Source organism: Natrix helvetica (genome assembly GCF_964273705.1).
Source record: "Natrix helvetica genome assembly, chromosome: 4".
NCBI classification, from domain to species: domain Eukaryota; kingdom Metazoa; phylum Chordata; class Lepidosauria; order Squamata; family Natricidae; genus Natrix; species Natrix helvetica.
The window spans coordinates 23,341,965-23,356,939 of NC_138550.1; the positions used below are offsets into that span (position 1 = coordinate 23,341,965).

A 14,975-nucleotide genomic window follows, 5' to 3' on the forward strand; every position below is an offset into this window, starting at 1 on the left:
CTGATGATCATTTCGAAAAGGCCTTTCTTAGTGATCACCTAGAGGCCAAGAGGAACGTATGTGCCAATTTTCAAGTTTATAGGCTTTACGGTTCTGAAGATTTCGTGATGAGTGGTATTTGCCTTCTATATATAGAGATTACGGACAACTCTTTCAAAGCATTTTAAGCTCTGTCTAAGCAGTTCGAAACCGAACTGCAATTAAATATTTGAAAGGAAGAAAGCTTCGTAAGGCTGGTGGTAATTATTTTACAAGGAACAACGAAGAGTCGGGCCAAACAGGAGTTCCTCATTTGACCGTTTTAGTTTTAAAAATCCACGGGGGAAGGGGGGGGGGAGAAGAAGCGAAAGCCAACGTTTCACGAAACGGCCCAACTTGAGGCAAGGCCCTCATTAGAAGAAAAAGAACCGCAGCAGCACGCATGCGCCAGAACCAGTGTCCCTCTTCTCACGCAGCCTCTATAAGCATTCTGCGCCGGAGGGGGGCGCTTTCTGAGGGCGGAGGTTCGTTAACTGTATAAGCTTCCGAAAGCCTGGAGGGCGAAAAAAGGAGAGGCGGAGTTACGGCACAATCACATGATTTATGGTCCAAACATGGCCGGAGAGGACTTTGTTACCGGGGAGGCGGCCGCCGCCGATGCTACTACCACCACCACGATTCAGTCTCCGAAGCACAAATATTCTCATCCTGGGGAGAGCCGTTACCGTTCTCCGCCTCAGGAGCAGATATTCATCTGTTCGTTCCCGTTGTGTGATGCCACCTTCAACCGGGGCTGGAAACTGGACGCGCACCTGTGTCGGCACACGGGAGAGGTATGGGAGAATGAAGCGGCGGTCTATAGAGGGTACCTGGCGGGCCAGGAGCGAGAGCGGTGATTGGTGGGAAAACATTTTCCGGGACGACCAACCGTTGGTCTCCAAGGGCGGAAATAGAGCTTTGTGGAAGGGAGTGCGGCAGTTTCCATTGGAACGTGGGCAGTGAGCGGATGACCAATCAGTAAGAAGTAGGTTGTGCTAGGGCCGTGTTGAGGAAAGAGCGCGTGCGCGGAGGTTACTATGGCAATTGAGGTGCTTGTGGCGTCTGTTTCTCTGGGTTACGCGTACTGCAAGTAGGAATCCGTGGATTGGAGCTCTGGAAGTTGACTATCGCCGGACCTCAGTTAGGCTGATAAATCTGGGCGCTAGTCAGAAATAGAGATTATTGGGCATGAGGCCAAAGGAATGAAACTGGGATTTAAACATATATACCATGAATTAAATTGCTGCTGTTTCTTTAATTAAATCCCTTGGGCTCCCTTATAGAAGTACTTAACCTGATGTATTAGTTTTAATATCACATATTAATATTAATTACCATCTTAACTAATAGGTAATAAATGTGGGATAAAAATATAATTAAAACCTGTATACAAATTTTACTGTAGAATGGTGATGGACTACATGCAACTCATTTGGTTATTTACACTGAGGTGACAGTTGTAACCACCGCTTCTTGGTTCTCCGAATCATTTGAAGAAGCAAATTATCCTACTGTCCTTTTCTCCTCAGGTAAACAAAGGCTAGCAGAGAAGATAAAATACTAGTACAAGTTGTTCTCTACTGGAGCATTCTGGGCTTAAATTGGACACCAAGAAAAAGTGGTCCTGATCAGCATCCAGTAGAAAACATAATAGCCCGACTCAAGATTTTAATCACTGTCAAGTATCCTTAATATGTATTACTTTGTTATACTACTGTTTTAAAAACAGATCATTTTTTCACCCAAATTATGGATCAGTTTTGATGGCTGAAAATGAATGATAGAGGTGTTTGAGTAACTGGAAGATTTTGCTGCTTGTTCATTGTGAATTGTCAGTCTTTAACTTGGTGGCTATAGACAGTAACAGATTGTTAAGAAGGTAGTAGAGTGGATTGGCAAAATGAGAAATATCTAATGTAACTCTGGAGAAATAATAGTTCTCACCACCAACAAAAAGGAAGTAGAGAAAAATGGAACATGAATGGGAGCTGAGAAATCAAGAAGTAGACATTTAACAAGAGGATTAAAACATTTTTAAAAAATCTTTTTTTTAATTTAACAGCGACCCTTTGTTTGCATTTTTGAAGGCTGTGGAAAAGGCTTCACTAGAGCTTTCCATCTTAAGCGTCATTTTCTTACACATACTGGAGAAAAACAATTTGTGTAAGTATATTATCATTTGGGAAACAAAGCCCTAACCAATTCTGACACCAGTTTGTATAGCTTACAACATAACTAGATTGCAGTGTTTCATTGCTTGGTTATATTGTAAGTTTTTATTGACTGAAAGTGTATTAGTATGTTTAGCAGAAAGTAAACCAATTTAGTATTGCTGACAACATAAATTATTTTTTATTTAGGCAGATGTTAATAAATGTAGTTTATGTATTTAGACAGATGTTTAACCTGTATTGGCTGAAACCACTGCATTTGTATTGAGTTACTTAAAATCAGGCATTTGTTCTAGTAAGTTACTGTCTGCTACAATGTATTCATTTTTATTATACTTTAATATTTCTATAGCTGCACAGTAGATGATTGCAATAAAACATTTACAACAAAATCAAACTTGAACAAGCATATTATACGGAGACATCATCAGAGGAAATATGTAGTAAGTGCCTCTATTTCTTTGCTACTTCATTCTAAACATTAGGAAGCAGTTCTTGAAATTTGTGTAATTTAGTGAAATCTTCTCAATTCTGGAATCTTCAATGTGAACATGTTAAACTTTTTGCCATAATCCTCAATCAGATTGGTTAAGGGCCAGGTTGATGGTGTATTGAAATCTCCAACATCTGTTGGAAGTCTCCAGTATCTGGAAAGCATAATGCTTTAATACTGTAGGCCGTTGTTTCTCAATCTTGGCATCTTTAAGTCCTGTGGAGCAATTCCCAGAATCCCCCAGCCAGTACTGGGCTGGGGGAGTCTGGGAGTTGAAGTCCACAGGACTTAAAGTCGCCAAGGTTGAGAAACACAGCTGTAGGCTGTTTTATGCATTCTAACCATGGCTGAAGTTACCCCTCATAACCCTTAATCAGTTGGTTTAGAACATGGGCATCAAACTCGATCACGTCACAGACCGGATCTTGATGTATTGCGATGTTTTTTGCCTTTGCAGAGCCAGGATAAGCGTGGCCTGCGTGACATATCCGGCCCATGGGCCGCCAGTTTCACAGGCCTGGTTTAGAATACTTTGTGAACTTAGTTTATCTTGCATACTTAGGTTGTACATCAGCAAACCTATCCACGGCTTCCTCTTTTCCTTTGCAGTAATAGAAGATGGTGTACATCCCTGTAGATCACAATTTGTTATATATGGTAAGAGGCAAGGGATATTTTTCTTGCCATAGTGGACAGGTTACACTCTGAAAAAGGTTTGTTTGTGCAGATTAATTGCATTGATGCATTCTCTAAACTACATTGGATTAATTACTGATGATTTGGGTTCCTTTTTGCTAATTTCTACAATTACATACCTTTAGTAAGCCTCTTGATAAAAGATCATAGATTGTGAATTTATTATGAATTTTCTCTGACTGTAACCAAATTGATTTTCCAAATAGTGTGACTTTGAAAAGTGTGGGCAAACTTTTAAAAAGCACCAACAATTAAAAATACATCAGTCTCAACACACTGGTGAACCATTTTTCAAGTAAGTGAAACATTTTGACACTTTACCTAGTTAAAGCCTGAGAATGAATTTTATTAATAACTTTAAGAATACTTGCAAGTAGGAATTAGAAGTTGTTACCATAAGGAAGATGTTATTAGAGATCTCCAAATAGGACTGGCATAGCTTAAATTCACATGCGACAGGTAATATTAAAAAGGTCACTGCTCATTCCTCCCTCTGATCTAGTGAACATTATTCTTCTAATATTTTAGTGTGAAAATTGGTATCTCATGTAAAAACAATACACATTAATGTTCTGAAGTACTAAAATGTTCAGTTACATGGTACCAATTTTCATACTTGTTATTTTCTATCCCTCTTCTTCGATTGTTTAAATTGACTTGGGTTTTGTACTTTCCAACCATAGTATCTAACTATCCACCTCTGAAATTTCCAGTTTTAATGTTGGCTTGTGTTTATTACATAAGACCTCCCTGGATAATAAGCCCAATTGGGCTTTTGAGCGCATATGCTAAAATAACCTCCTGAAAATATGCCCTCCCCTGAAAATAAGCCCTCCCTGAAAATATTGCAACACAGCAGTAGCTACGACATGACCATGCTCGCTGCCTCCTGCATCTCAAAAATAATAAGACCTCCCCGAAAATAAGGCCAAGTGCTTATTTCGGAGGTCAAAAGAAAATAAGACTCTATTTTATTTTCGGGGAAACATAGTAGTTAATAGACAATGGCTGCTAAATTTATTTAATATAGTTATACATCAGAATACATAAAACTAAACAATCTGTGAATGTAAGGGGATATCTATATAGTATTCTCTCACTGTCACATTTTTGCCTTCCTGATCTGAATCAGGAGATTTTTCTCTCAATATTTTCATTGAAAGGTGATTTTACAGAATGAAGAACTGAAGGAAAAAAGTTTATTTTCAGCTGCAAGAGAGTTTATACCGCACATTTCATAAGCAGTGATCTTTATTTTCATTTTGAGTGACTGTGTTTGTTGTCCCACAGATGTGGTCATGAAGAATGTGGAAAGCGCTTTTCTTCACCCAGCCATTTAAAACGTCATGAGAAAATTCATCAAGGTAATTAATTATTCCTTTTGTTTCAATAATGCTAAAAGAGTAAGAATCGGGGTCATGTAATTTTAATCATGATTACTGGAATAAGCTACACTAAAGGAATTCATACAACAGTCAGAAACAAATGGAACATATATAAATTATTAGGCAGTTGAGGTGCAATGCGAATAGAAAGTATAGTCATGAAAGCCAGCTGTGGGGAAAGTAGGAAGACTTGTTTGATATGTTCACCGCCTTGAATTATTTGTAAAAATAATAAAGGTGGGGTACAAATAAAAATATGCATTTATTTTTTTGAAGCCAGTTAACATCAGTTTTTCTTACAGGTTATGCATGCAAAAAAGAGAGCTGTTTGTTTGTTGGAAAAACCTGGTCAGAATACCTGAAACACATGAGACTCAGTCATGTGGGTAAGTATTAAAATTGCTGTAGAGTTACTTTGACAATTGAGGCAGCATACATTAATTGATAAACACATCTTAAAAGTTATGCAGTTATTCTGTTACTTAAAAAGAAGCTAATTCACGTTACAGCTCCATTGACTAGTTCTTCAGCTGTAGGTAAAGCTGAACTTAGGGCTAAAATTTATGTTGCTAAGCAAGAAAGTTAAGTGAGTTTTGCCTCATTTTGCAACCTTTCTTGCCACAGTTGCGAAATGAATCACTGGAGATGTTTTTAAAACACAGACAAAAACTGAAGATGTTACATTAGTCATATGGTTTTTAAGTGAATCTGGCTTCCCCATTGACTTTGCTTGTCAGAAGGTCACAAAAGGTGATCACATGACCCTGGGACACTGCAACCAAGATAAATACATGCCAGTTGCCAAGCATCCAAATTTTGATGAAGATGACCATGAAGGTGCTGCACGGATTGTAAGTGTGAAAAACGGTCATAAGTCACTTTTTTCAGTGCCATTGTAATTTCAAGTGGTCACTAAATGAATGGCTGTAAGTCAACAACTACCTGTACTCTTATTTACACCTTCATGAATAAAAAAAGCATTTTCATAAACAGAATGCACCAACCTTTGATCAGATAGATTCTCCTCATGCGTATTAAGTGGGATGAATATGTAGATACACTATGGTACATGTGCAAGTATAAGAAACCTTCATAGGATCACACAGAAAGTTCACTGAGCACTGTCCTGTTTTCCAGCTGTGACTGACTAGATATGTTTGAAAAGTCCACAAGAAGCAGGTGATGTAATCAGACTCAACTGTTTCTATGGATTGGTATTCAGAAATGTGCCTGATTCTCAAGTAATATATAAACACCATAGCTATAGTCCGATTCAGATGTTCTATAAATGTTTTGATTTGCTCTTAAATTTGAAGTATTGTCATGTCATTTGTACATGTAATATTTGTTCTTTAGAATTGGGCAACTAATACATTCAAATAAAATAACCATTTAAACCAGGTATGTCCAATCTTTTGGCTTGCCACTTGGACTGCACATAAGATATATAATACAGTTAATGTATATGAATGCACATAATATTAAAAGTTTACGATCTTGTGAGGCTGCATTACCAGCTGTCCAGGGCCAATGTGGCCTGTTTGGCTGCTGGTTGGACATGTCTGACTTAAATAGAACTCTCTTCTCCTGAAATGGCACTGCAGCTATGCAATCCAGGTTAAAAAAACCAGTTGCTTAAAGAACATCTCTCATCCTTCAAAATATCTTTCCTTTCTGAACCTGAAATGGTGTACAACTATTTTTTAATATGGTGGTCAATGTAATATAGTGATAGTAATATTATCCTTTGGGAAGATATTTGAAGAATTATGCTTAGGAATTGTTAATAAAAGCTCTGCTTCTACCTCTTGTTTTTCCTTTTCCACTAGAACCAGTTACCTGTGAAGTGTGTTCCAAAACATTGACTCGCAAAGATTATCTGAAATCCCATATGAAAACTCATGCTGTTGACAGAGAAGTTTTTAAATGTCCAAAGGATGGCTGCCAAAGAACATACACAACAGTGTTCAACCTTCAAAGTCATATTCACTCATTTCATGAGGCAAAAAAACCCTTCATGTGTGATCACCCTGGCTGCAGGAAGGTTTTTGCAATGAAAGTAGGTATTTTAAATAGTATTATTTGATAAATATTGTTCAACTTCTATTTCAGGTCATAAACATTAATTTTTGTTCTTTACAGCAAAGCCTCATAAGGCACATGGTACTACATGATCCTGATAAGAAAAAGTCAGACACAAAAGTAAGTCACATTCTTGAATTTTCCCCTAATAGGAGCTTAAACAAATGGAACAAATATATAATTTTAAACACGAAACGCACTGCATTCCAGAAGTTCTCCTGAATTTCTCTGAATAAGTAATGGTTTGGTCAACACAAAAGTTCAGAACATTTTTGTACTTCTGGGTTCGGCTAAAACAAAATACAGATTTTCTTATTCCCAGTCAGAACAAAGCTTACAGAGATCCTGGAGTAATTTTATATGGTAAATAGGGCAAGGCTTCAGCCACTGCACCCTCTCCCTTTTTCCCAATATGATATGTCTGTCAACTCTCAACAGTGTCCTAATAGCCCAAATACTTCCATGATCTTCCTAGCTTCTGCTCTCTTCCTTCACCAATGTCTTTGGTTTTTTCCCCATCATTATTTCTCCAAAATATTTCTGCATGGAACAGCTGCATTTCCATCCATATATGGAATAATTCAACTTTGTTCCAGACCCAATGTATTAGTTCTGATTGGACTAATCTATCTGAAATTATCTGCTCTTATGCAAATATTTTGCAATTGTATAATGACTAATAAGATTCTCTAGGGAATGGGATATACAGGCAATCATTATTCGTGATAGTCATGTTCTCTAAAATTGCCCTGACTACTGAATTTAGTGAATGCTAAAACCTCAGCTAGGAGATGTGTGTTGCGTGAATCCAATGTTTTGACATTCTGCATGCCCGAAAATAAGTGGAAGAGTGCCATGCATTGGTTTTGTGTTACAAAAGCATTTTTCCAAATACGTGAATTTACATATGCAGAATCTGCAAATAAAGAGAATTGCCTGTGTATAAAACTTCAGCAGAGTTCATGCAAAGTGGTTTGGTTTAATCATGATTCAAATCATCCAAAAAAACCCCAGCTGATCTCATTTAAGCTTTCGTGAAGATTTTCTTACAAGTTTATACAGTCTTGCCCTTTCAGTTGTTGATAAATAGAAGACTTTTGTCTGCTACTGGCAAGGGGGTTTGTGTAGGGAGGGGTGGGGTGTTAAAGGCCAAAATGGGAGTTTTAAGCATTGCAGAGATTTAAAGTATTTGACCCATTTTCCAGTGGGGAAAATAGGGCTGTGTTTGCAGGGTTTTCAGTGTTTAGACTTATTTACTGCTCCACAATGCTTCATAGCACTCTCTGAGCCGTTTATAGAATCAGCATATTTCCCCCAACAACTTGGGTCCTCATTTTACTTACTTCGGAAGGATGGAAGGCCAAGTTTGTTGTTAAAATACTTACAGGCCTCAGCCTTCCCAGGCTTTCAGAACAGAGGCACCTCTGCTATCAACATAGCCACATTGGGAGTTTTCTCCATTGTTATTCCAGGATAGCCCAAGGGCATTAAATGTAAGATATTTTGTACCCCACTCTCTCAATCTCTACCTGAGACTAAGTAGAGAAAGATAGAATCTTGTACGCTTGCTCAGCTTTGGTGCTTTTCCTGGGTTGCTTCTTCTTGCTTTAGTTAGTCTTTCCTTCTCCCTCCTTCCAAATTGATCTAAAGTTCCTTTAACTCTGCTGTGTTATTCCAAAACCCAGTTGACCCGACTGTTAAGAACAGACAGTTTTATTGTTAAATTTTTAATGACAAAAAAAGGATATTCCATTACAGTTCTTTCTTTTGCATATTACTTCCTAAGAAACCACAGCAAAAGCGGAGCCTGGCCTCTCACCTCAGTGGATATATCCCTCCAAAAGAACAGCGCAGAAAATTATCTTCAGTGGAAGAATCTCTGCCTGCATCTGCAGCAAGCAGCAAACAGCAGGTTGCTGATGGCTGAAATGCCATTCCTTGAACAATAGTTTAGATGTGCCTAACAGTCATCATGAGACATGCTCACAAGAAGTGGCTTTGAGAGGGTGGTCATTGCCAAGTTTATAGAATTGATACAGAAGATTGAAGGTCGGTGCACCAAAATCACTTCTTGTATTCGTTTTCCATTCCATTTTTAGGAAAAAAACAATCACTGCTTGGTTACATCTGAGTCTGTAACATTGCTTCCATTCTCCTTCTGAATATCTTTATTTTTCTCCACAAGATTTAATTTCTGGATCTCTTTCTTTGATAATTGTCTCAATATACAGGTACTCCTTCCTTCTGCACCAATAGAGGGCATGGAGTGATACGTGGCTTTCTCACGCATTGTATCCAAAATCTTATCAAAAAATGTTAACTGAAAATAAGACAAATTGGTTTAATGAATATTTTTGCATCAGTTAAGGAATGTTGTTAAATACAACCACTCATTTTATTTTATAAAAATAAAATAACCTAAGAGATCCTGAAACCGGAAAACTAAAATTCAAACAGTTTAAACACTGGCTTGAAGAACTTCATGAGCATGAATCAAAGTTATATTCCTATCTTTCTGAAAATTTACAGCTGTTACTGCACTCTCTGTGAAGCTCACTGCATCTTCCAAGTCCTAAGTCAAGAACCCAGGAGTATTGATTTCAAGCTAATAGATACTCTCTCTGGTTTTAATGATGCTTCCTTCAAGTAATGTTGTAATTCCAATTGTGTAGCAGTAAGTGGGACAAGTGTAACAGTAGGCAGTACAAACACAACAAGTCAGCTTTTACTGTCTTGACCCAGATGAAACCACTTCCTGGCAATCTTTCCCTTCAGATTGAGAACCTAAAGCCCCCTTTGGTGATGCTGAATTACAAGCAGCCCAGCCTCTATTGCAATGGTGAAATGCGCTTAGAAGTGGAGCATTAAATTGGCCTTTTCCATTTGACATGAAACAGTGATTTTAGAAACCAACTTACAATACTGTGATCTCTGCCAAGAGATCATACCTCAAAATGTTTCAATAAGCTTACCATCTTTTCTGGTCCATCTGAAAAATTTTTTTGATGCAGCATAATTTTCACATGGTACTTCTTGTCAATCCATTCCTGAATTTGTTTTACTTTTGTACTGAAATCATGTTGCTCTGTAACTGTGGACATTTTAATAATCTTTTGTTGAACAGGCCCTGTTAAAATAAGATCATGAGTCAAACCAATTCCTTTCAGTTTGTTAAAAGGATATAGTTCTCATCAGTTAAAAAGTAAAAATGAGCACACACACACACACACACACACACACACACACCAATCTTGTCCCATTTGATGAGGACATGCCCATGTCCTATGTGGAAATAAAATAAAATGGAATACGACCCTACTGATAAAACTCTGCCCACCTCTGGCTTAATGTATTATGTGAGCCAGGCTACCATGACTTAAAATTAGCCATAGCCTATATAACAAACTGGGATTTAGCATAACATCTGAATTACCAGTATCTTTCACAGAAGCCATGCATACCTGCTTTGGGGCTGGCTTTCTCATCTCTAATTTTGAGACGTTCTTCATAAATTTGTTTTCCTGTCATTAGTCCATACTTGGGTGGATCTGTTTTTTCAGACAGCAGGACAAGAGTCATCCCTCTTTCATCCATGATACGAAGTACATTTGCCCTATGCATTTCTCCCATGTCTTCACCATTCTCATCAATTAGTTGTATCCTGTTGTATGGAATTCTCCTCCCAACACTTTCAAATGTTTCTTTGGCATTTTTCCTTTTTCTTTTTTCTTCAATTACGTTTGTACAGAATGCTCGATTGCTAGAGCCTTTCTTATCATGTACTGCTTTTAGCCAAATCTGAGCTATTGCTGTGTTTTTCTCTGGCTGCACCCTGACACTGGTAATATACCGAATTATGGAATTCATTTCTTTCCTTCCAGCGAGATCCAGTAATTTCTTCAGGTATAGTGACGTCATTCTAGGATGGGGGAAGAAAAATAAACATATAACCATGCAATCAAAATGTATTATTTTTAGGTTCATTGTCACATTACCTTTTTAATTTAAAAATATCATGTAAAGTTACATTGTTTGAAATTTAATTTTAAAAGTTTCAAACTTTTAAAAAGATGTTTTAAGACACCTTGACAAAGAAAATATTAAACTGCTAAATGCTGAAAAATAATCTCTGATTAATTCATTTTTATTGAATAGACAAAACTGTAGATTTTTTAAAAAGTTGTGTGAATGTGCTATTTGTTCAATAAAGTGAACCCATACCCAAAATATTAACAATGCAACACAGAGATATAGTAGCTGTATAACTATCCAAAAAGTACAGCCTTGTAAGAAATGTACATTATGTAATTTTTTGCATGTATCATCTATGAGGTTACAACAATCTTTGTTTAACCAGATGTTTTCCAATATGTTGAATTACAACTCCTATAATTTCTTTAAGATACGTTTAAAGGAATACTACTGTAGGAAATTTCTGTTCATCACTTCAGGAACACCTCAGGGAGGTATTTTCTTTTCAAAACCCATTTTCAGGAATGGTTAGAGCAGGCCATAGAACATGTTAAAAACAATTCACAGACCTCTGAGGAAGAAGCAAAACTCTAGTGATAGAAAATTGCGTATTAGACTAGAATAAACTTTTTAAAAGCTTTATTGGTTTTAGTCTGTCATAGAACTCCTTGCAGAATCCTTGGGCTGCTGGACACAGTGTGAGAAAACCGTAGTGTCATTTTATTCTTAAATTTAAACTACAAGAGAGCAGCAATCCCTGTATTTTATCATTTCATTAGTACTGGTATAGTGACTTCCAAATTTACTTCTCCACAAGTGAAGCAGTGGCAAAAGAATCACCTGAGGATAATACCACTTGAGCACAATACCACTTTTACGCCATTTTTTTTCTAAGTGCCTACGGGATTGGAAAGGGTTCGAAATACGCTGCCAAACAAAAAAAGGGACAGGTTCATGCAGCAGAAAATGTGGATTTAGTAGAAACAAGCTGCAGACCTGCAAGTGGCCAGTTGTTTTTAAGGAACCTGGGATGAGATTCCTCCAACCCCAAAACTACGGTTTTTAGGTGCGGTGGTAGCTTCTGCAACTTGCGCTTCCATCATGAACGACCCCGGGGGCAAAACCCATTCTCTCTCTCTCTGCCTTAGCTTGCCTGGGAAGGGCTAAAGCAAGCCATTTGCCAAGCCAGACGACGGTGAGCTGCTCGCGGAGAGGTTTACGCCAGTGTTTCCTTAACCTTGGCAACTTGACAAGATATGTGGACTTCAGCTCTTAGACATCCGCCCTCTTTAAAGACTGAAAAACTGGGTTAGGGTGCAAAGTGGGCAAACGCAGGCACGATAGTTAGCTGAGCCGTTACGCGAAGAGACGACCAGGGCATGTATCTCAAGCCAAGGCAACCCAAAACAGCTGCCAATCACAGGGCGCCCTTTCTGGGAGGGTCCTGCCGGGCCCGGGGAACCAGCGCCAGGTAGAGATACTCGCTCACTCACCTTACCCGGAAGCCCCCAGTGCAAGAACAAGGGGTGGTGTGGGGGGAAAGGAAGAGGCGGAGATGCCAGAGAGGAAGAGGAGGAGCTCGCAAGCCAGGGGGCGGGGTTAAAACCTCCCTAGGCACTGTCTGAGGGGTGTTTCCGTTATTGCAGTTGTCCCGAAGGTGGTGGGTTCCCCCCAAAAAAGGTAGCTGGGCCTTCTTTTACTTTTTTGCTTCAAAACGTTTCACTTCTCACCCGAGGTTTTTTTTTTCTGTTTTGTATGAGAAGCGAAACGTTTTCAAGCAAAAAAAAAAAAAAAGCAAAAGGTTCAGTTGCTTTTTGAAAAAGAAAAAAAACACCTCAGGGACTCCGGAGATCCGCGTCAATCCAAGGAATCTGCTTCCTTACGCATGCGCGACGCTAGGGCAGGGTTCTCCAACCTCTGCCACTTTTAAGACTTGCGGACTTCAACTCCCAGAGCAAAGCTGGCTGAGGAATTCTGGGAGTTGGAGTCCGCAAGTCTTGAGGTTGGAGACCCCTACTCTAAAGGGCTGGGCTGCTTGGTTCCCCAGCAAATGGCTGGAGGCGACCGGGACGAGTTTGCGTGCAGCTCCGACTCCTTAACATTGGGGGTGGGTTTCGGGTGTCCGCGTTTCTTAATCCGGCCGCCAGTAGAGTAGAGGTGGAAGGCCGCGCTCCGCATTTGGGGAGGAAAGGCAGCCGCCGGTCCTCTTGCTTTGGCGGGAAGGACGCGTGGGACCCGCACGGAGGAAGGGCAATGCCTTTGTTTTTGGCGGGGGGTCCGTTCTCCGTACTTGCTGTTTTTAGGCCCTTGTCCAAAAACTACAATCCGAGCTACGAATCGTCTCAACTAATACCTTTGTTTTCTCCTGCTGGCGGGTTCACCAGAGCCCAGGATGTAAGAAAAGTAGATGAGCGAGAGAGCAATTCGGGCTGGCAGTTGTTCCTCGCAACCATGGCCTGCCTTGCCCCACAAACGAGCCGGTGATCGCTGCCTAGAGTCCTTCGGCTTTGTGGCTTCGTTGCCTACCTGTCTTTTTGGGGAGAGGTTCACCCATCCCTCCTAGCATTTCAGTGTTTGAGGGGCTGCCACAAAGAAAGGTGTGTGTGTGTGTTCAAATGATTTCCCAAAGCAGCTGAGGGCAGGACAAGAAATAAAGGGATGGAAACTATTAAAAGGAGAGAAACAACCTGGAATTGAGGAGAAACTTCCTAACAGTGAGGACAACTAACCAATGGAACAGCTTGCCTTCAAATATTGTGGGTGCTCCATCACTGGAGGTTTTAAAGAAGAACTTGTCTGAAATGGTGTAGGTTCTCCTGCTTGATCAGGGGGCTAGAAGATCTCCAAGGTCCCTTCCAGATTATTCCTATTTCTGTTCTATATTTCTATTCCATTCCCATTCCTTTTCTTTCCTATTCCCCTTTCCTTTCCTATTCCAAATGTTATGCAGGAAATGTGGCTTGCTTGTTTGAGGCTTAGCACATTCTGTGATTCCAGCCTTTCTCCTTTTAAGACTTGTGGACTTCAACTTGGCCAAGAATGACATGCTAAAAAAATACAACTCAAAAAGTAGACAATTAAATTAAATTTCATCTAACATTAACTAAAAATACTGTCAATGTGTTACACGTATTTAACATTTTGCTTGTCTATCACATTAACAATTATATGGTGGCAGTTTCATTTAGAAATAAACCTTTTCCAAATCAGATGTGCTAGAATATAGCTCCTGTCATCCCCAGCCAATGTACAAATACGAAGCTTTATACGGCATTTCTTACGGTTGTAAAGTCCATCCTACACAACTAGTACAAAACATCTCTTTGTTTTGAGTAATGCTGCAGAGGGCACTGCTACCTTTGTCTTGAGAGGAAACTGCTGTTAGAAGCTTCAGCTAGGACTTTCAGACCCTGTCTATGGCATATGAACGGATATGTGAGGGCTGTACTATTTCATAGGATTCTTTATGGTGCATTTTATGCTCTTGATTATATGCTTTCTTTCTTATACATTTTGCAGAAAGCAGGATGTGATTGCAAACTCCAGCACTTTGAATTGGATTGGAAAAGAAGGAAGCATTGCATCAGAATTGTGTGCTTCAAAGTACAGGCTCTCTGTTAGCCTTACCATATCTGGCTGCAGAAAAATGAACCACCGGTATATGCAATCTTTGCTGGCATCTACTGGTCATTAGGAATTTTGTAGCTTAGTTGTTTGCCTATCTTTTAAAATATTAATGATAGAGTCATAGATTTGATTCTTAGAGGTCATCTAGTCCAGTTTCCTATACACCCCAAGATCTTCTAAAGCACTTTGGACAGATGGCTATCCATCTTCTGAAGACCTCCGGTGAAAGGGATTGCATCATTTCAAGAAGCAACCTTTGCCACTGATTAACAAGTTTTACTGTTAGAAAATTTACCCTAATACTGTAGCCAAATTTATTTCCCTGTATTTTCAACCTATTGGTTCTGACTTCTAGTACAACAGAGAACAAGTTTTCTCTCCCTCTTATCTGACAACCTTTTAAATATCTGAAGACTGCTCTGTCTTCTAAATCTTGTCTTTTTCAGGCTAAACCTATTCAGTTCCTTTAGCCATTCCTCATTGCACTTCCAGAACTATTTGCATTGTTATATTCTGGATTAGTTGTAGCTT

At 39.2% G+C, this 14,975-nt stretch overlaps 2 protein-coding genes across 3 annotated transcripts; one reads left to right on the forward strand and one right to left on the reverse strand.

Annotated features, from left to right (window-relative positions):
* Window positions 1–471: 471 nt before the first annotated feature.
* On the forward strand, window positions 472–8,772 carry GTF3A (general transcription factor IIIA; the record flags this gene model as incomplete). 2 transcript variants are annotated; one of them, XM_081951420.1, is made up of 10 exons in its annotated part: window positions 472–812; window positions 1,424–1,547; window positions 2,106–2,181; window positions 2,542–2,632; window positions 3,585–3,673; window positions 4,669–4,742; window positions 5,066–5,149; window positions 6,593–6,822; window positions 6,906–6,965; window positions 8,632–8,772. In XM_081951420.1, exons 1-10 carry the CDS (start codon window positions 576–578, stop codon window positions 8,770–8,772), a joined length of 1,206 nt encoding a protein of 401 aa, XP_081807546.1. In that variant the 5' UTR covers window positions 472–575. The 2 variants fall into 2 exon arrangements, with proteins under 2 accessions (XP_081807546.1, XP_081807547.1); XM_081951421.1 differs by lacking the exon at window positions 1,424–1,547 and having other exon boundaries at window positions 2,081–2,181.
* Window positions 8,773–8,780: 8 nt separating this feature from the next.
* Window positions 8,781–12,670, reverse strand: MTIF3 (mitochondrial translational initiation factor 3). Its single transcript, XM_081951426.1, has 4 exons — window positions 12,652–12,670; window positions 10,307–10,764; window positions 9,818–9,972; window positions 8,781–9,165 (listed from the first exon to the last, which is right to left on the reverse strand). Exons 2-4 carry the CDS (start codon window positions 10,761–10,763, stop codon window positions 8,956–8,958), a joined length of 822 nt encoding a protein of 273 aa, XP_081807552.1. The 5' UTR covers window position 10,764; window positions 12,652–12,670; the 3' UTR covers window positions 8,781–8,955.
* Window positions 12,671–14,975: the final 2,305 nt, after the last annotated feature.